This window comes from Geotrypetes seraphini, chromosome 11 (assembly GCF_902459505.1).
Source record: "Geotrypetes seraphini chromosome 11, aGeoSer1.1, whole genome shotgun sequence".
In the NCBI taxonomy this organism is placed as follows: Eukaryota; Metazoa; Chordata; class Amphibia; order Gymnophiona; family Dermophiidae; genus Geotrypetes; species Geotrypetes seraphini.
The window spans coordinates 57,148,323-57,168,130 of record NC_047094.1 but is presented as its reverse complement, the minus strand read 5'-3'; the positions used below and the strand labels follow the sequence as shown (position 1 = coordinate 57,168,130).

At 43.3% G+C, this 19,808-nt stretch overlaps 2 protein-coding genes across 10 annotated transcripts in view; one reads left to right on the top strand and one right to left on the bottom strand.

Annotated features, from left to right (window-relative positions):
• Nucleotides 1–11,922, bottom strand: part of ANKS3 (ankyrin repeat and sterile alpha motif domain containing 3) — a 121,255-nt gene extending 109,333 nt beyond the window's left edge. For 2 of the 7 annotated variants that reach the window (XR_004541097.1, XM_033963424.1), the window contains exons 1-3: nt 11,054–11,645; nt 8,461–8,636; nt 3,804–4,002 (exon numbers count right to left, since the gene is read on the bottom strand). Coding sequence is in view for 5 of the 7 variants with exons in the window: in XM_033963424.1 (XP_033819315.1) it covers nt 3,804–4,002; nt 8,461–8,633 (372 nt within the window). In the remaining 2 variants the exon portion in view is untranslated. Of the gene's footprint in view, nt 1–3,803; nt 4,003–8,460; nt 8,637–11,053; nt 11,647–11,860 lie in introns of those variants that run through there. The other 5 variants (XM_033963425.1, XM_033963427.1, XM_033963428.1 and 2 more) reach the window with 5 other exon arrangements.
• A 151-nt stretch (nt 11,923–12,073) lies between these two features.
• The window catches only part of C11H16orf71 (chromosome 11 C16orf71 homolog), a 282,532-nt gene continuing 274,797 nt past the window's right edge, over nt 12,074–19,808 (top strand). Inside the window, exons 1-3 of one of the 3 annotated variants that reach the window (XM_033963853.1) lie at nt 12,208–12,271; nt 13,299–13,611; nt 15,966–16,164. In XM_033963853.1, coding sequence (XP_033819744.1) covers nt 16,021–16,164 — 144 coding nt within the window. In that variant the 5' untranslated portion in view covers nt 12,208–12,271; nt 13,299–13,611; nt 15,966–16,020. Of the gene's footprint in view, nt 12,272–13,298; nt 13,612–15,965; nt 16,165–19,808 lie in introns of all 3 variants that reach the window. The other 2 variants (XM_033963852.1, XM_033963851.1) reach the window with 2 other exon arrangements.

The following is a 19,808-nucleotide window of genomic DNA, read 5'->3' as shown; positions in this document are numbered from 1 at the left end:
CGGTCTTTTTTGGGACCAAAAAGTAACGGGAGTAAAATCCCGTCCCCCACTGGTCCTTGGGGACCGGCTCGACCGCCCGAAGCTTCAGGAGAGCTTTGGCTTCGGTCAGAAGGGTCGGTAGTTGCGACCGGTTGCACCAGGCTAAACTTGGGGGACTGTCCGGTGGTGAGGACACAAAATTGAGCGAGTAGCCTTCGGAGACGATCCGGAGCACCCAAGCGTCTGAGGTAATCGCGGTCCATGCCTTCCGGAAGGACCGAAGACGCCCCCCGATAGGAAGGGGTTCTGGTGAAGGTGCGGAGGGGAACCCGCCCCGTCCGCTCAGCCCGTCAAAAGGAAGGCGCGGGCTTAGAAGGGCCCTGCGCCGGGGCTTGGGTTTGTCCCCCTCTGCCTCGTTGAGACGAACGTCTCGGAGGCGGTCTTGAGAAGGACGGGGTCGACTTCTGGGGGTACCGGCGCGGCGGAGGCCGGAAAGGTTTCTGTGGCGGGGGCCTAGGTTTGGGGCGGACCAGGGATGCTAAAGAGCGTTCCTGTTCCGACAACCGTTTGGTCGCCGCCTCCAAAGACTCGTCAAATAACTCGGACCCCACACAGGGCAGGTCTGCAAGACGTTCCTGCAGGTTTGGGTCCATGTCGAGGGTGCGAAGCCAGGCCAAGCGGCGCATGGCCACTGCGAGGGCCGACACCCTCGAAACCAGCTCAAAGGTGTCGTACACTGAATGGAAAAGGTACAACCGCAATTGAGACAGGTTGGACATAAACTTATCGAATCCTGCTCTTTTGGAGTCCGGTAACGAGTTCCGATATTGAGGAAGGTCCTTCACCATCCCACGCAAGTAGGAGGAAAAGGTGAAGGAGTAATTTAGAACTCTGGTGGCCATCAGAGTGTTTGAATAGAGGCGACGGCCAAACTTGTCCAGGGTCCGCCCCTCCCTGCCGGGTGGAACCGCCGCAGAAACCCGTGAGGGCTGTGATTTTTTAAGGGCAGATTCCACCAGGAGGGACTGGTGGGAGAGCTGCGCCTTATCAAACCCTTTCGGGGGAATCGTCCTATACTTTGATTCCATTTTTGACGGGACAGACGTGCCTGTAAGAGGGCTCGACAAGTTCTTCAGCCAGGTCTGCAGGAGGACACTGTTGAGAGGGAGTCTAGGTACCTCTCTAGGGGGAGTGGGAAGGTCCTGTTCCTCTAGAAATTCCTTGGAATATTTGGAACCTACCATCAGGTCAATCCCCAGGGCTTGGGCCATGTCCTGGACAAAAGATGAGAAGGAGGACGGCCTAGCCTGGGGGGACGGGGTTCTCGACCGTCCCACCGAGGAGCGGGGGGAGGCCTCATGGGAATACTGAGGATTCCTAACCGATCCTGAATCCCAGGATCCTCTCTCCACGGCCCTCGAGGGGGAGGGTGAAATCATCCTCCTAGGGGAGTCCCTGGGGGAGGATCCCGGGGTCCGTGGGGTCCTCTCCCGTTTCCTCGGCGAGGCGGCGCGGGAAGACTTTCCCCGAGGTGAGCGGAGGAGCCTCGGATTATCGAGGCGCAACTCCGACACCTGCAGCGCCTCGCCCCCGAACGACGAGGAACGATCGCGCCGAGGCGAGCCCCGGGGTCGCTTAGGCTTCCTCGATCGGCGCCTCGTCCGAGGTCGCCTCGAGGGCGAGGCGTCCGGGGAAGATCCCGAAGCCGAGGAGGAAAGTCGGCGCACTCTGCGGAACTTTTCTTTTGGGCGGACACTGCGCTCAGGAGGCTCCCCCGAGGTCGAGGTCCGGGGCGGGGCCGAGACCGAGGTGGACGGGGCCGCAATACCCGAGACCGAGGTCGCCGAGGCCGGGGCTCCCGAGGTCGAGGGAGCCGAGACCGGGGCCTCCGAGGCCGAGGGCGCCCCGGCCGAGGTCGACGTCGCCGGGCCCGCAGCACGCTGCAGCACTTCCAGGGCTCCCGACAGCTCCGATGAGATCAAGGCTCGAAGGAGATCCTGGAAGGCCGGAATCCCCACGAAGGTGGGGAGTTCCGAGTCCGGGGCACACTCCCTGGAGGGCGACCTCGGTCTCGAGTATTCCCTCGGGGTGTGCGGAGTCGAGGTCCGATGCGGGGCCGGGGTCGACCCACCCGCTTTGGCCTGACTCGAGGATGGCTTCTTTGCTGAAGGGGATGGAACAGAGGACTTACCCGAAGCTGGCTTCGATGACGACGGCTTCGAAGATGAGGGCCGAGGCGACGCCGAGGCCCCCGAGGACGCCGAGGCCGAGGTCAAGGCCGGGGCCGAAGCCGGGGCCGACGTCGAGGCCTTGGGCGGCGCGTCGACGGCGAACAATTCCGCCATTCTGGCCTTACGGCGACGGAGGGCCCTGTTCTGGAAGGTAGCACAGCGATCACACGAGGCTGTTGGATGTTCGGGCCCAAGACAGACAATGCACCACCGGTGAGGGTCGGTGATGGAGAGTAGTCTCTCACACCGGCTGCATTTCTTGAATCCCGTAACAGGACGGGACATCGACGAGAAAAAGAAGAAGGCCGGGAACGACCGACGTTCCCCGGCTCAGGCTTCCGGGAGCCCCCGGAGCCCAACGAAAAACAATTATTATTTTTTTTTTTTTTTTTTTGTAAGACGGACGAAAAATAAAGCAGCACCGCGATTAATCCGATCAATAAACAAACTAAACGCGGCAGCTAGAAGGCAAAAACACTGGAGCTCAGATCCACAGGGCTTTCTTGCTCCGCGGAAAAATTTGAACTGAGGACCACGAGGTGGGATGCGCCCTCTAGTGGGCAGAAGGCACGCACATGCGTGGTGCAGTGTGCAAACTTGAAACTTCTAGCAAGTTTGCTTGAAAAGCTGTCCGCGCCGGGGCTCCGTAGATGACGTCACCCACATGTGAGAATATCATGCCTGCTTGTCCTGGGATAATATAATTTAATTAAAATGTGTGGAACAGGGTGTCCTGAGTGTGTAGGGTCAGCGATAGGAGAAGACCTCCAGCGTTTAACATAGAAGGCACAGATTAACCAACCCATGCTGGCACACCATCACTGGACACCTCACGTGTGCCCAAATTAATTAATCACTTGTGTGATTTATAAAGTATTTATATCACCATTTAAACATAAAAAGACTGCTACTGTTCCTGCACCATCATCAGACAGAACATGATGTGACTAAGAACTATGTTTAGAACAAGTTTGTGTTTGAAGTGTTTAATGTTTGCGACTCTTTCTCCAGTAATGCACACTCCTTCAGCACCTTTTACAAAGCCGTGGTAGCAGCTTTGTAAAAGGGGTCCTTTGTGAATAGCGCAGAGACATTTTTCACAAGAAGTTCTTGTTTATTCCATACTTTATTTTATATCCTCCATGAAAATTTGAGGCAGGAACATGTCAGCCAGTGCAGGCATATGGTCAACTGAAGGCTCTTTGGTGAAATTTGTGTTTGAAGAGCTTGAAATGTTCAATGTTTGCTTTATTTTGAAATAAAAAAAGGTTTGGTGGCAACTTTATGGTCTGTCTTTAACATTACCATTCCGAAAACCAAAATATGCCTGGTCCCAAGGATTTTGGATAAAGGATCTTATACTTATATTTGTTTTCTGCAGACAGTGGGTGACATTGCATGTTGCTGGGATGGCACAGCTGTCCCAGAGCTCAGGACTAAGTCTAAAATTCTGAGCATGTGCAGCCCTTCCCACACACAGTAATCTCCTCAACACAAGTTAAAAATGAGGGCATAACACCATTTCCTAACCTATGTCTAACAAAACAATTTATTTGCAGTCAAGAATAGACAAGGCACTTTGTTTTCACCCACCTGTAGAAGAAAGTAAGCAACACTCTCGTTGCCACAGCTGGATGCTAGCATCAGTGAGGTCTTCCCTTCTGGGGTGCGCACATTCACATCCACACCTGCTTCCAGAAGTAGATGTACGATGGTATCATGACCGATATATGAAGCATACATTAGTGCAGTCCAGCCACCGCTGTTCTGGCGATTTAAATCGAAATATCCCCTGCAAAAGAAATCTAGATGTAAATGGGAGATACTGTAAATACTTGAAGCTTTCTCCAGGCTGCTAGTCACTGCAGACCAGGCCCGATTTCTAGGCTTACACTCTATTTACCACTGCTAAGAATGATCACACTTTATTTTATTTTTATTTTTTTGTTTAAATCTTTTATTAATTTTCCAATGTTAACAAAAATACAGTACAGTATCTACACAAACAACATTATAACACAAACAACATATATGCATTTATAATCAATCAAATCCCCATAGCAAGATAAGAATGTCCCCCACCCAACCAATACCTTGCAAGAGAATAAAACCATGACATAAATATCCCTCTTCCACCCTCCCTCCTCCTGGGAGTACTATCAGGGTGTGGAGTCAGTACATAAAACCTTCAACTCCTTTATTTATGGTATCTCCACTTCGATTCAGATTCCTTTTTCTATATATCAGTATAGGAAATGAATAATATACTGATTCAATATATTCTGTATCAATTGCAAGCATGCAACATACAAGGCATTTCATCACTGCCAAAGTGAATCATCAGGCTACTTTTTTAGAACTCTTATATGTAAAATAAGAAATTTAAGCATTATAATATTTGCATGACATACAATTTAACTCTATTAGGAATCAGAGTTGGAGTCGACACGTTTTCACCAACTCAGACTCCAGTAACCCAAAAATTGCTTCCGACTCAGACGCCACAGCCCTGGGTACTATGACTATTCCTACCGCCTTTGTTAGGCAGCCGTTATAAGTATCAACTACTAATTTCTGTATCATCTCTATATGTACAAGGCACCCTACAAATACATATAAGAAAGAGCCTCAGCTTTATGGTACCTACAGTCTAGTTGACACAAATATGTAGTAAAAAACAATAAAGGAAACTATGATCTCTGAGAGTCAGGATTTAAGATTTAAAGGCAGCTTAAAAAAGGTGGGGATTTAGGTTGGATCTGAATATGGCCATCGAGGAAACACAAGTCCAAAAGACAAACAGGAGAAACTGCCTTCACAACAGTGAGGGGCACAAAAACAACAACGAAGGAGACCAGATGGTGCTCAATCCTTTTTATTATAAAACAGACTTGACACGATTGTATTTCGGCCCAAGAAGGCCTGCCTCAGGAATCTTGGTGTTGAACCAAGATGTGATAAAACCAAAGATGTGTTAATTCAAATGTTCAAGTATTGCAATAAAAAACTAAAAAAGGCCAAAGGAATAGCCAGCAACAATTGCAGCGAACACCAGCTCAAGAAGGTTAGTTCAGGCATAGGGCACAGCAAAATGAAAAATGCAGAACTGGAAGTTGAAGATGGGTAGAAAAGGGCCGCAGGTTGGACACCCCTGATGTAAAGATCTCTGAAGAAGGGATGAGGAGGAGTGGAACAGTATGCACTTGTAGTGTAATTAAATAGAAGAAGTGATCAGTCCACAGTAAAGGATAGTGAGAAGTTATTTAGTGAGGAAGACAGTGAGAAAGTACAGCGAATCACATCTAGAGCATGCCCACTATATGAGTAGAGCCAAAGATGTGTTGCACTAGATCAAGATCTGAGATAAGTTGTAGAAAGTCAAGTGCGAGATTGGATGAGGATGTATAGATTATAATAGGCAAAGGGGATTGTAGACAATAATCAGTTGTGATAGTTTGGAGGTCAAAGTTGTTGACCGAGGGAGGGGGAGGGTGGTATGCTACCAGAAAATGTGTTGGGGGGGAAGAATAGAGTGAAGCTGAGTGTTTTAGTGTAAGGGTTAGGAGAGGCATGGAAGCCCAGAAACTGGTGTGAAGGATACATTACTGCACGTCCTCCACAATGATGTTGCTAATGTAACTAAGAAAACTGGGAGTTTTGGCCTGATTCAAATAGGCCAGGGGTAGGCAATTCCGGTCCTCAAGAGCCGGAGCCAGGTCAGGTTTTCAGGATATCTACAATGAATATGTATGAGATGGATTTGCATGCAATACCTCCTTGAGATACAAATCTATCTCATGCATATTTATTGTGGATATCCTGAAAAACTGTCCTGGCTCCAGCTCTCGAGGACTGGAATTGCCTACCCATGAAATAGGCGATGTCAGCATCTGTTAGTCATGTTTCTGTTATAGTCAAATTCCACTCCAAAAACATTCACAGAAAAAAATCCAATATTTGAATACTGATACAGGGATTGAACCATCCACAAACTAACACGATGGAGAAAAGATCACAGTGTCTCTAGGGATATATTAAACTTAATATCCAAAGGACTTAACCTAACTTCAAAGAATTTAAATTTGAAGTAGGGGGCAAATTCTTGGTGAGAAAAACTCCACTGTTAATATTATGGCTTCCTTTTTTCCCCACTAATCTTATCAGTGGTCAGTGCAGTGGACTTCACATAAAGGGACCCAGGTACAAATCTCACCTTAATATCCTTATTTTGTACTGTGAGCCCTCCAGGAACATTTAAAAATCTACTGTACATCAGTACAAATGCCCTTAGGTCTGTAGGTGTCTCCTATCCATTAGTTAGTATTTTGTAGGTTTAGGAAGGCTCACAATTTCCACCACAAGTGTACAAGTTAGTGGGCTATGGATCTAGTTCCCTGTCTTTACAGTCCACTGCACTGACCACTAGCTTATTCCTGGGACTAGCCTTCTGCTCTAATAGGAATGACCATAATATCTGAAGATGTCACAGAGTCTGATGTGTACTGTCACTGTCACATTTTTTATTGGAGGCGGGGGTACAGTCATGCCTTAATCTCTCTAATGGGAGCTGATTAGTTAAGGTATCTTTTTTGTGACTTAGCCACGATTGAAACAGTCCAAGATAGAAACAGTCCGAGATAAAAAAAAAGTCTAGGGCAAAAACTGAGATGTTTTTATCTTGTCCAATATCCCAGGAAAACATTCAAGCTCTGAACTCGCCCAAATCACCCCCCTGTGATTTAGACAAACTGCAGAGAAATTCATCTCAAATTTGAGTTTCAAAATTTGTAACTTGGATGTTTTTCTGTGAAAAATGTCCATCGGGTGTTTTGTGCTGCTTTTGAGAGAGTTTTCTTTTTTGAAAATGAGCACCATATTGTCATACAAACTAGCCAGTTTATTCAGTTATATATTTTTCATAATGTTTGCTTCAATAAATTAGTCTATAAGATGCCATCAACATCTTTCAAGTTAGATTATGAGCCTGCCGGGACAGATACTGTTCAATGTATTGTAAACTGCTTTGGGTGAATCTCTTCATGAAAAGACTGTTAAAAAATCCCAATCAATCAAAAAATGTTGCTTTTTTCAAACTCATCTGGAAGTTTGTTTAAAATGATTGTCCACTTGCAGGCTTCCTGCTGTTAAATCAATACAGACACAGCCCAAAAATAAAATATCTAACATGTCCTTCACTTCTGAAGGAGAGATCCAACAGCAATTATTAATCAGGCAGACTTGGAACTACTATTCCTTACTTTTAGGAGTGAGCAAAAAGAAACAGACTTCTCAATTAGCTTTCCAGGTATTTCTTATTGATTGTAACCTAAACTGTCCTTTTCAGGACGACTTAGTTTTAAGTAACATTTCCATTTTCATTTCCCCAACCTTTTGTTCTTCTCTTTAAGTGTTTTCTTTTCTTTCTATCAATTGTAGTTCTAATCCCTTCTTCCCTTCTGTCCCTGTTCATCTGTGTCCTTAAATCATCTTTTCCCTTGGTTTGTTTCATTTATAAGTTATTAATTCCATATACTTCCAATAGAACGTTAAGATCTATTGAACAGCACTTGCTGACGATTCCCTCTCTTAGAATAATTAATACTAGACGGCAATTGATTTTTTCTGTCACAGTTCCCCAAACTTGGAACTCACTTCCTATTCACTTGAGGGAAGAACACAACTTAGAAAAATTCAAAAGTAAACTAAAGAGCTTTCTTTTTAAAGACGCCTTTGAAAATTAGCCATTTAGTCTTCCAACCAATTTTACTTTTTCTCTCTAAGTTTATTGAACTTCCCTTTCCTTATGTATCTCCCTTATATGTCTCTTTAACTTTCAAATCATTTGTAGTTCTTATCCCTCTCTTCCCTTATGTTCTTAGTTTTGTTAAGTTTATCAATAGTCTTGTTAGACCTGGTTTTTGTTTTTTTTTTGTTACTCATTGTATTGTTCCCCATATTTTGTAATTTTATTATTATGTACATCGCTTAGAATTATGATTAAGTGATTAATCAAATCTCCATTAAACTTGAAACTATTTTGTTAAGGCATTTTTGTACACCGCCTAGAAGGTTCGAGTGGGCGGTATAATAAATTTGAAATAAACTTGAAACAGAATGCTGAGCTTGGTGGACAACTGGCCTCACCCAGTGTGACACGTCTAATTTTCTTACCTTTGAAAAATAAGCAACACTGATGAATAGCAGGAGTCATCCCCTGACAACCCCAGCTTATCCAAGCATGGTCTCTTACCTTTGCACACACTCCTTCACCACTTCATATTGCCCGATGGAAGAAGCAGTGTACAGGTCCAGAGGAACATCCAGCTCCTCTGGACATACCAGCTGGCCTAGTCCATGCCATATAGATAGGCTGCAATTCAGAAGCTCCGATTCACTGGCTTCGTCACTCAGTTCTGACATCATTTCCTAACAGAGAATCAAATTTTTCAGTTTGGAAATTAAAAGAAAACCACATTCACAAGTTGAATTTAAATGTAACATAGTAAATGATGGCAGTAGCTTATAATATTTGTAAATTTAAAGTTCCTAGTTCTGAAAACAACCCCCCCCCCCAGAAAATGGCTTGCTGATTAACCTAAGGGGAAAGGGGGACGGGGGAGATCTGCCTTTGATGTTGAATGTCACTATAGTAATCACTTTCCCGATATGCCCTGAACCTTGGCATAACAAAAGCAAGTTGTAGGGCATTGCAGGTTATACAAAATGCAGCAGCAAGATTGATAATGGGATTGGCAAAATATGATCACATTTCACCATATCTTAAACAATTGCATTGGCTACCAGTCACCTTCAGAATACAATATAAAGCAGTAATGATTTGCCATCAATTCTTGTATGGAAACATACGATCTGAGTATTTAGCTCTACTGAAGACAAATGTTAACCCAAGGCTTGTTGAGACTGGCAAAATGACTTTATGCTCCCTTGTAGGCCAAATATGAAACTGTAGTGGAAAGGGCATGTTTAGAAAATTACTCAAGACGCAATTATTTGTAGATGCCTTTTTTCGCCAATAATTTTCCCCTCTGAACAGTTGATGAATTATTCATGACTTTTATTATATAAGCTATGGTATTATTTGTATATATGATTTCTGATTATTGTTTGTGTGAATGTTTTATTATGTTTTTACAAAATTATGTATGTAAATTATGTAAACCGTTTAGTTTTAAACGGTATAGAAATTTTTAAAATAAAATAAATACTTTTATATTCCTAGTAACTGGGTTTAATTTTATGGACAGAACTCTTCTTTAGAGAATCACATAAATATTCAAATTAAAAGGTAATCTGCTTCTCTGTACTTTCTTCAGAGCTTCTTGGCATAAAAGTTACTGCCAAAAACTGCTGCAAAGCAGATAATACAGAGCTTCAAATTAACCCTGCAGTTACTGCAGTGGAAGAGAAGGGTACAGATAAGAGGGGCTTGCCCGATGAATGGAGATCATGGGGAGGAGCAGATACTTGTGATGGTCGGTATATCAAATTAAGAATAAACTTGGAAACTTAGATAAGTGAAGAGAGAGACTGGGGGGGCTTCAGAGTAAATGTACTTGTAAGTCAGCAAGAGGAGTTTAAACTGTATTCGGAAATGGACAGGGAGCCAATGAAGTGACTTTAGGAGAGGGGTAATATGAGAATAGCAGCTCTCACGGAATATGAGTTGTGCAGCAGAATTTCAAATGGATTGAAGAGGCAAGAGACAGGTTCGCGGGAGACCCTCTAAGCACAAGGTGATGAGAGCCTGGACAAGGATTTTAGTTGCGTGTTCAGAGAGAAGAGGACGGATTCTGGTAATATTATAGAGGATAGGATTTGGTGGTTTGTTGGATCTGAGCAGAGAAGGAGAGAGAGGAGTCAAAGATCACCCCAAGGTTGCAAGCTGACGAGACAGGGATATCCACAGAAATAGAGAACAGAGGGAAGGGGGAGGTGAGTTTAGGCAGAAAGATAAGGAGTTCAGTTTTAGCCATATTCAGTTTGAGATGGCAGCGAGACATCCAAGTGGCAATGTCAGACAGGCAGGCTGAAATGTGGGCCTGAATTCCTTTAGAGATATCTGGCGTGGAGAGGTAGATCTGGGAGTCATCAGCATAAAGGTGATATTGAAAACCATGAGAGATCAGCATACAAAGAGGTATGTCATTATTAAGTTGTATAATTTCCTATTCCCTATTAGAAAACTTCCTATATCTATTCCTTATTAGAAAAGTTACCAGTTAACCAAACAATAGCTACAGAAATCATGCATTAATGAAATAATCTTGCTATTACTTCCTTATTATGGTATTGTTCAAATGGAGAGAAAATATATTCCAGTCAAAACTAGGATTCATAGACAACAAAGCTTTTTTCACATTAAGTGATCTGTGTTCTTGCATGCAATGGAATCAAAAAGTGTGGAATAAAAATAGACTTTCACGTAATCGACATTCATGGAGATTGATAGATGCCAGATAAATGTAGTTTCTAGTTGCTTGATAATTACTATTAAAATTAGGCCTAATACTATATCACATACTTTGCCATACCATAAACTGTGCCAGACAAACTACCAGACATGAGGTAGGCAAAGCGTGGGCATACTTAGCTATGGCATGCCAAGTTTTAAATTTCAGCCAGAAATTAATTTTATTTTCATTAAAGTATTACAGTATTTTATTTTCTGGTTGCTTTAGAGTTCTGATTAACAGAGTCCACTGTAGATAACAAAAATGGGTTATGCTGAATTAGTCATCCCTCAAAAAAACCCCAAAACATCACACACTTGCTAATATTCACCAAAATTAAAGCATAAATCTTGGCGCGTTTCTTTAACTTACTTTTAGCACATCAGGAAAATGGATCTTTTCTTAATCTTCCCCGAGCTTCACTTTGGTATCGTTACTTCTGTTCTTGACTTCCTCTTATTTTTTTTAGTTTTGCGCTTTTCGCCACTTGTTTACTTCTCTGTCCTGTCCACAGCCTGTTTTCAGTTTTTTCTATTTCTTTCACTCCAGCCCATCGTTTCTCTTTCTATCCCCCTAGCTGGGGCCTAGCCAAAGTGAAAGAAGGAACAAAAGACCCTCCTCATACGAGTCGTCACCAAAATCGTTTTTTAATTCTGTGATTTTAAATCAAAATTGCACGCTGCATTCCTACACCAAGTCACGGCAGCAAGCGGTGCTTACTAAGATTTTACTTCCGATTCGCCCTGGAAGTGAACTCATAGGACTTGGCTGGCTGCTGCAGCAGAGTAATGTTACTGTATATGCATTTGTAACCGCCTTCTTTTTGGCTGCCATAGAGACGGATGAAGCGTTGTGTCTTAACCTTAATCCTCGTTACTAGTCTGGCTCAGAATCTGAGCTGTCGTAGCTTTACTTGCCTGTCAGTGCCTGAGCGCTGATTGGTTCAGGCACTGACAGAAAAGTAAGGCTATAGGACAGCTCAGACCTGCAATCAGCTGTTCTTTTTTTTTTTTAAATGGGCGTAGCTGTTGTGCGTGTAAACACAGCTACACCCATAAAAAAAAGTCGCGATATCGGGAATTCCCTGACACGGACTCTCGTACTTAAAAAAAATCAACTGGAGAGATGCCCACTCCCTCCTTCCACAAGCCCCCCATGCCGGGATACCCATCCCCCTACCTTATTCTGACGATCAGCAGGAGGGATGCCCACTCCCTCCTGCCTCTTTGGCCCACCTCTTCAAGATGGCAGGCATTCCCCTTCCTCATGCATCCTGGGATACATCGGGAGAAGCCCGAGGTTCTGATTGGCTCAGGTGCCCAGTGCTACACCCCCGGGAGGAGGCCTTAGGCGCCTGAGCCAATCGGGGCCTTAAACCCCTCCCAGTGCATCCCATGATGCACCGGGAAGGGGAAGGACGGCCATTTTGAAGAGGCGGGCCTGCCGGCAGGAGGAGTGGCGATCCCTCCTACCCAACTTTTCAACTGAAAAGGTATGGAGTGGTGGGGAGGATCATCGTAGGGCTCTTTATCGGGCGGCGGCAGCGGCATCATCATCATCCTTATCCTTCCTGCCGGCCTTTAGATTAAGGTAGGATGGGTGACGTTGTGGGGCCCGCCGCCGCATCTGCCTTGCCGACCTTGCCGATTTTTTTAAAGAAGGTTTTCTTTGTTTCAAACATTTATTGAATTTTAAATAGTTGTAATACAAACGTTTCATAGAGAGAGAGAATAATAAACATATACATGCTTGAATATTATAAAAAAAACAAAAACATTGAATAAAGAAAATTGTTCCTGAGTTATGATTCTTGGAGAGCAATTTAAAGAGTTATAAGCAAGCCTATCTTCATATTTTTTATATAATAGTACCCAATTCCACATGCACAATGATAGATGGGAATTATCTTTCCAGTTATTAATAACCAGTTTTAAAGCTATGGAAATAAGTCATAGATGTGTTGTAAGAGGTGACTTAGATTACATTGCCAGGAAAAAGAGAGTCCTTGAATTTGAGAATAGCTTGCATTTTGGTCTTTATATCAATCCAGAAAATTTAGAGATTACTGCAGAATAAATTTGCCCTCCCCTCTTTTACTAAGCCACAGTAGAAGCTTCTACCGCCGCCTGGAGCACTAAATGCTCCAATGCTCATAGAATTCTATGAGTGTCAGAACATTTAGCGCTCCGGGCCATGGTAGAAACTTCTACTGTGGGCTGATGCATAAGTAGGGTTGCCAGATTTCTCTTTAGAAAAAAGGACACCTGGCCCCGCCCCCACATGAACCTCCGGTCTCCATCCCTGAGTTCAGGGCCTCTGTGCTTGCACGAACATCAATGTGATGAGGTCGTGCACATGTACATATGATGTCATCCCGTTGACATCCATGTATACGCAGAGGGTCTCTAGAGCAGCTCTGAGCTCGGGGTCTTCCAAAATCCAGACAAACCGCCGGGTTTGGAAATCCCTCCGGGCACCCGGACAGTTCTCTAAAAAGAGGACATGTCTGGGTTTTCCTGGACGTCTGGTAACCCTATGCATAAGAGTCCTTGTGACATAACCAACACAAATCAATTTCTGTGGAGTTACATAACTTAGCTTTCCTCTATGTCTGTAGGGCACTGTGCTGGAGAAAGAATAACGATTGTGTGATAACAGAAGATCTGGGATCTTGTGACTTAAATATATTCCAGTGATGAGAAGACAATGTTGAGTCCAAGTCTTTTTCCCAAATAGTTTGATTGCCAATACAAACATTTCTTTTTGATGCTTGTAAAATGTTTTAGCTAAAGGATGCCCTGCGAGAGGACATACTGTACTATTAATTGGAGATTTATCGATTAGATTAATTATTCCAAATGACCATGTCATAGGAAGTATCTGAAGAAGCAAGTAAACATTTACTCATGTAAATGAAGAAATTGTAGCAGGTATAACATGAGAGATATTGGATTTGGATAAAGGAGACATGTTTGTTAATACAAATAAGTGTATCCCTACTTAGACATTTTCTAGTAATACCCAAGAAAGAATAAAGTCTTTATCAGTACTTGGATACCAATGAAAACCTTTAATGGGGATATAAGCAGTATGATAGTTTTTGAAATTGGGAAAATTGACCCCTGCAGAAAGTTTTGAAAGTTTTAAGATTTGGGCTGCAATTCTTGGAGTACCATAAAAATTTCAAAAGCATAGCATCTAAAAATTTATAGAAGGAGTCAGGGAATTTGATAGGGAGCATAGATAATAAGTAATTGACTCTGGGTGCCAAGCATTGTGTGTGTGTGGGGGGGGGGGTGCAGTCTGTCTGGCTCCAGCCTTGGGGGGAGGGAGCTCCCTTGCTGACATTTCTTCTTCTTATTATTTTTTTTTTAACGGGCACAGCTATGCCCATTAAGAAAAAAAGCAGCCCCTGCTTACCGGTTCAGCTGATTGCGGCAGGGGAATCCCTGATCAGCTGAGCCGGCAGGACTCCCCAGAGCTGACAATCAGTGGCTTCGGGAAGTCCTGCTGGCTCAGCTGATTGAGATTTCCCTATTGCGATCAGCTGAACTGACAGGCAGGGAGAGCAGGAGCTACTTTTTTTGACAATTGGGGCTTCAAGAAGAGGAGCTGTGCTAGCGATTGCTCTTTTGAGCAAGTGCCTGGTACGGTTCCTCTCCTTTTACCTGCGATTTCCCGCACAAATAGTATGCATATAATTTGCATGCTACTGTTCTGAGCATTGCCAGTAAAATAAAATTGCTCCCACCACGGTATTTTTTTACTGTGGTGTCTTGAGCTTTGTGTGAATGTACTATAGTTTTGGAAGAACACAGGCTCAGTCAGAGGACTTCACCAAGAAGTGTGGCTGCATTCCCCTGCTGTCTACAGAGAACACTTGTTACAGGTAAGCAACTTTGCTTTCCTGACAGTGCCTGAACCAATCAGCGCTCAGCACTGACAAGAAAGTAAGACTACAACAGCTCAGACCCTGTTGGTAAAGTTTGCATGGAAAACAATGCATTTCCTTGCTGTTCATCACAAGGAGAGCTCATTAGGATACTAATAAGCTCCTTGTAATTCATTGCTGAAATACTTTCAGGGATATGAAATTTATAGACTCAAAGCCAGAAAAAGCTATCAATATACACCAAAAAAACTGGCCTTGTGAATAATAAACCAGTGAAGGGTGATTGAAACAAAATTATAAGAAAGCTCAGAGATTTGAAACTCTGAAGGGAAGGTTTTGAGGCCTCCCTTAGGGAAAGAGTTTACCTTCCAGTCATAGTCCTCTTATGAAAAATGTTTAATCACTCCTCCAAAGGTGTTATATGAAAAACCACTTCAAAATACTTCAAAGAATGTCCAAATAAGGTACTGGTTTAAAACTTGCAATTGTCACTGCACTTATGGCAAGTTCTAACAGGTTTACTTAACTTATAAGCAGGTTTAGGGGGGGCCCCAACGCGGCCCCGTTTCGATACCCTGCTTCAGGGGACCCGATTGCTGATTCTCTAAACAGCTGCTGGAACAAAGCTGCTGGAACAAAGCTGCTGCTGGAACAAAGTGCCTTCCAAATTTTGAAACCGCCAGCTGACGGTTTCAAAATTTGGAAGGCACTTTGTTCCAGCAGCAGTTTTCTTCAGCTGCATGTCACCACAGCAAATTTTTACCAGCATGAAAGTAATGGAACCTGTTTAGAGAATCAGCAATCGGGTCCCCTGAAGCAGGGTATCGAAACGGGGCCGCGTTGGGACCCCCCCTAAACCTGCTTATAAGTTAAGTAAACCTGTTAGAACTTGCCATAAGTGCAGTGACAATTGCAAGTTTTAAACCAGTACCTTATTTGGACATTCTTTGAAATATTTTGAAGTGGTTTTTCATATAACACCTTTGGAGGAGTGATTAAACATTTTTCATAAGAGGACTATGACTGGAAGGTAAACTCTTTCCCTAAGGGAGGCCTCAAAACCTTCCCTTCAGAGTTTCAAATCTCTGAGCTTTCTTATAATTTTGTTTCAATCACCCTTCCTTGTAATTCATTAGCATAGGATTCTTGGTGGCTGCTACAAAGATTGGTAATAGCTACAGAGAATCCTTTCATGCATTAGCAGGAAAGCTTTTGTGCCAATAAGAGTTCTTTGATGACTTTTACTGCCTCAGAAAGCTTTTGAGTTTCAGGGCCTGGCTCATTCTGTTCACCACAACTAATCGGAGGCAGAAGGTGAGGAGACAACTTCCACCTGGTTTTGCCTCATTCTCAGTGCTGCATGCATTCCAACATTGCATATTTTATTTTTAGACCTATATTTGAAGTGCTTTGTGGAACTAAATTGTTTGCATGACTGGATCTTACAATGGAATCAGGAAGTAAGCCTGAAAATAGAACATGTTGGACTGATAGTTCTACCTATCCACTGAAGTCTGGGACCTCTGAATGGGAATCCATCTTCTCTACAGTGAAAGCAAAAGTGCCATCTTTGGACTCGGACACATCCTCGGTATGTAGTGTGAGATGAGGGGAGGATTTCCTTCTCCACAGAGCTGACCTGATAGATGGTATTTTACTGACAGATGCTATCTGGTATCTTTTAGATTTGTTAATTTTACTTACGGTATGTTTTTCACTGCAGGTTGCTCCTTTAGGGGGTATTTTTATAACGGTGCAAATGCAGACATAGTACATGCATAACTTTTGATAATGTGCTGTTCTTCAGCATGCAGAAATTTCCTGGGTTAATGTGTGCACAAATGCACATATTTTATGAAGTATATCCAGAAACACTAACTCTCCCAGCTCAGTCCTGAGAGCACTGCCACTCCCAGGGCTGGATTCTCAAAACTTACTGTGCCCTTAACGATGGTTGCTAAACCAGTTCCAGCTTGTTTAGCATGCCAGTATTTTACCAGCCGATTATCAGAATGGCTTTTTCGGAGCTTCCTAGCAGTCTCTGAGTCTGCTATGCAAATATAATACAACGAGGTAATTAATATAAAAATTCTAGTAAAATGGGCTCATCAATATTTAAAGGAGTACTCCAAGCGATTCTCTATCATCGTCGGGTGATTCCCTAAGCTCATTGTGCCACATTTGTGGGTAGAATTTTCTGAGAAGGTCTGAGCTGTCATAGCCTTACTTTCTGATCAGTGTCTGAGTGCTGATTGGCTCAGGCACTGACAGGAAAGTAAGGCTTGACAGCTCAGACCTACCTCCCACATATAAAAAAAACCCAAATTGAAGGACAGCAGGAAGGGTGCTCGCTCCCTCTCACTTCTGAGCACAGCCCCGCTCTTTACAGACGATTCTCCATACAAATAGCGAGCATATAATTTGCATGCTATTATGCTGAGAATCGCTCGTAAAATAAAAGTCGTTCCCACTATGGACACTACATCAACTCGCCGGATTTTACCAGCAAGATTGAGAATCTTCCTCTCAGTCTCTATAAATTTATGTGCATATAAGTTAAATGATCTGGGGGAAGAAAAGTTGCTTCACTTAAACAGTCTGCATACTTATATTGGAACTGATCTATAGTTGTTTAATGTATTTACTATATTTACTGTAACTAAATTTATTGTTATGCACTGTACATAAATTATGAATGTTATACTGTAAACCACTTTGAATTGACGGTCTTGTTATTACAAGCTGTATAGAAATTTTCAACAAAGATAAAGATTTTGGGAAAGTAGGTTTATAAAAGACTAAGAGTTCTTTTATTAAATAACAGTAAATGGTAGCTTCCGCTTACCACAACTTAAAAAGGCTTACTGTGGGACGTGTGCTGCCATCCCACCGTAAATTTGCCTTTGAGCACACGTACAGCATGCCCCCCCAAAAAAATTTTCCTCCAAGGGACATGTTACGGGGTGCAGAGTGGGTATGACCGTGCTAATCAGTTAGGCCCTTACTCTGCAAACAGCGCCACAATCGGTTGGCGCCTGCAAAAGTGGCACCATTAGCATGTCGCCATTTGCAGAATTGCAGCTCCCGTTAAAGTTAGGTGCCAGTAATATAGGCCTTTAAAACCTTGGCCTACATTACCAGCGCCTATCTTGGATGCCTAACAGAGCCTAAGGTCACTTCCAGCATAGACCACACCTTCTTTGTCCTTAGGCGCCACTAGGCACCTCAATAGTTGTGGTAGTGGCGCCAATTTTTTCAGGTGCCTACATTTTTTTTAACAAGTGCAGTCAATTACTGTGCTGATTAAGACAATTAAGTTAGTCAATGTTAGGATGCCTAAAGGCACCATTTGTAGAATCATGGCCTTAGTGCCTGAGGCATTGCAATGCACTAATTGATTAGCTTGGATACAGCATGGGAGCTCTTACTGCCTACAAAATAGGTGGTAGTAGGAGCTCTGCAGTAAGTTTTTGTAATAACTGTGTACTAATGGCAGTATTACTGTGTTTCCCCGAAAATAAGACCTACCCCGAAAATATGCCCTAGCAAGATTTTTGGGGTAGATCTTAATATAAGCCCTACCCCAAAAGTAAACCCTAGTCCTGGGATTCGGCAGCAGCAACTCTTCAACCCGTAACACGGCAGAGGGAATTCCTCGGCCGAAGCAGCCTGTTTAGAGTGCTGCCGGCCCAACACTGCTTTGGATGAAGGTAAATAGGACTCGCTCGCGGTTGGCGTGGTTCGGATGGGAGGGAAGGATGGAGGGTCAGCAGGGATGCGGGGGGTGCTCAAGGGTTCTGCAGCACAAGGGATGAGAGGGACGGAGGGAAGGATAGAAACTGGACAAAGGTTCTGCTGCACGAGGGATGGGAGGGAGGGAAGGATAGAAGTTGGGCAAGGGTTCTGCCACACAGGGGGATGAGAGGGAAATATAGAAGCTGGGCAAGGGTTCTGCTGCATGAGGGATGGGAGGGAGGGGAGGAAAGATGCTGCACATATGGGGAAGAGAAAGGAAAAAGGAAGAATTGGGGTGAAGGAGAGGAAGGGAGGGATGTTCATGTACATACCCCGAAAATAAGACCTAGTGCGTTTTTGGGCCCAAAATTAATATAAGACACTGTCTTATTTTCGGGGAAACACGGTAGCACATGGTCATTAATTCATAAAATGGGAAAATGTGCCAGTTTCTGACCGTAGCACAAGTGGCCTTAGTGCATCCCTTACATGGTTCTTTCCTGTGCGTTAAGGTCATTTTTGCCACAGCTTTAATAAAAGGTCCCTTGTATGTGTGAGTAGAATAATGGTTTACCCCTGGATATACCCTTTAGACTTTTTCTTAGGGCAATTTTATAATAGGGTATCTAGGCAGCAAACACACATAAGTGCATAATGTTACACACATTTTTTTAAGGTAACGTGCCTTTAGAAAAAAGCTTACCCAGGACACATTTCTTCAGAAAGTTATGCTGATTCCAAAGTAGGTTTACTTTTGTGCATGTATGTGCTAGTAAGAAATGGCACATATTTTATAACTAATCAGGAAAGTGACTTTATACCATATAACTATTTAATCGGACCTCATACACCCAGAGCATTACTCGAAATACTTTCATGCCTTACTGGGCTGGTGCATTCATCATTGGTCTGATTTACTTTTAACTTTAGGCTGTGGTGAAACCCGCTGTGTGTATGAAAATATACAGTGTTCCCCCAGTCATTCATGATATTCTCCGACCGGGACTTCCTGTGCTAAAGTCGGGCTTCACCAATCAGGAGTTGCGTATCAAAGCAGTTCCTGATTGGTGAAGCCTGACTTTAGTGCAGGAAGAGACAGTCGGAGAATACTGCGAGTGATTTCCTTCATTCGCCGGCGCTCCAGCTGCCCTCTCCTGCCTTCCCAGGTGAAAAACCGTATTTGCTGTTTTTCGATATTCATGGGGGGTTCCTGGAACAGAACTCCCGTGAATATCGGGGGAGTACTGTATATATAAGAAGGAGCACTTAACTTGCGCCCAATGGTTACCCAACCATTTTAATGTTAAGTTTCCTCAGGGGCTGTGCTGCTTCCTTTTAATGTTATTCTTAACATCAAACACCAGCCATATTTTGTTGCTTATAAAAACAATAAGTTATTATATTGTATATATTCAATATGAAACACTTAACAATCTTTTTATTTCCCTAAAAATTTTTTATTTTAATTATTATCTTAATTTTTAAATTTCATTAAAATTT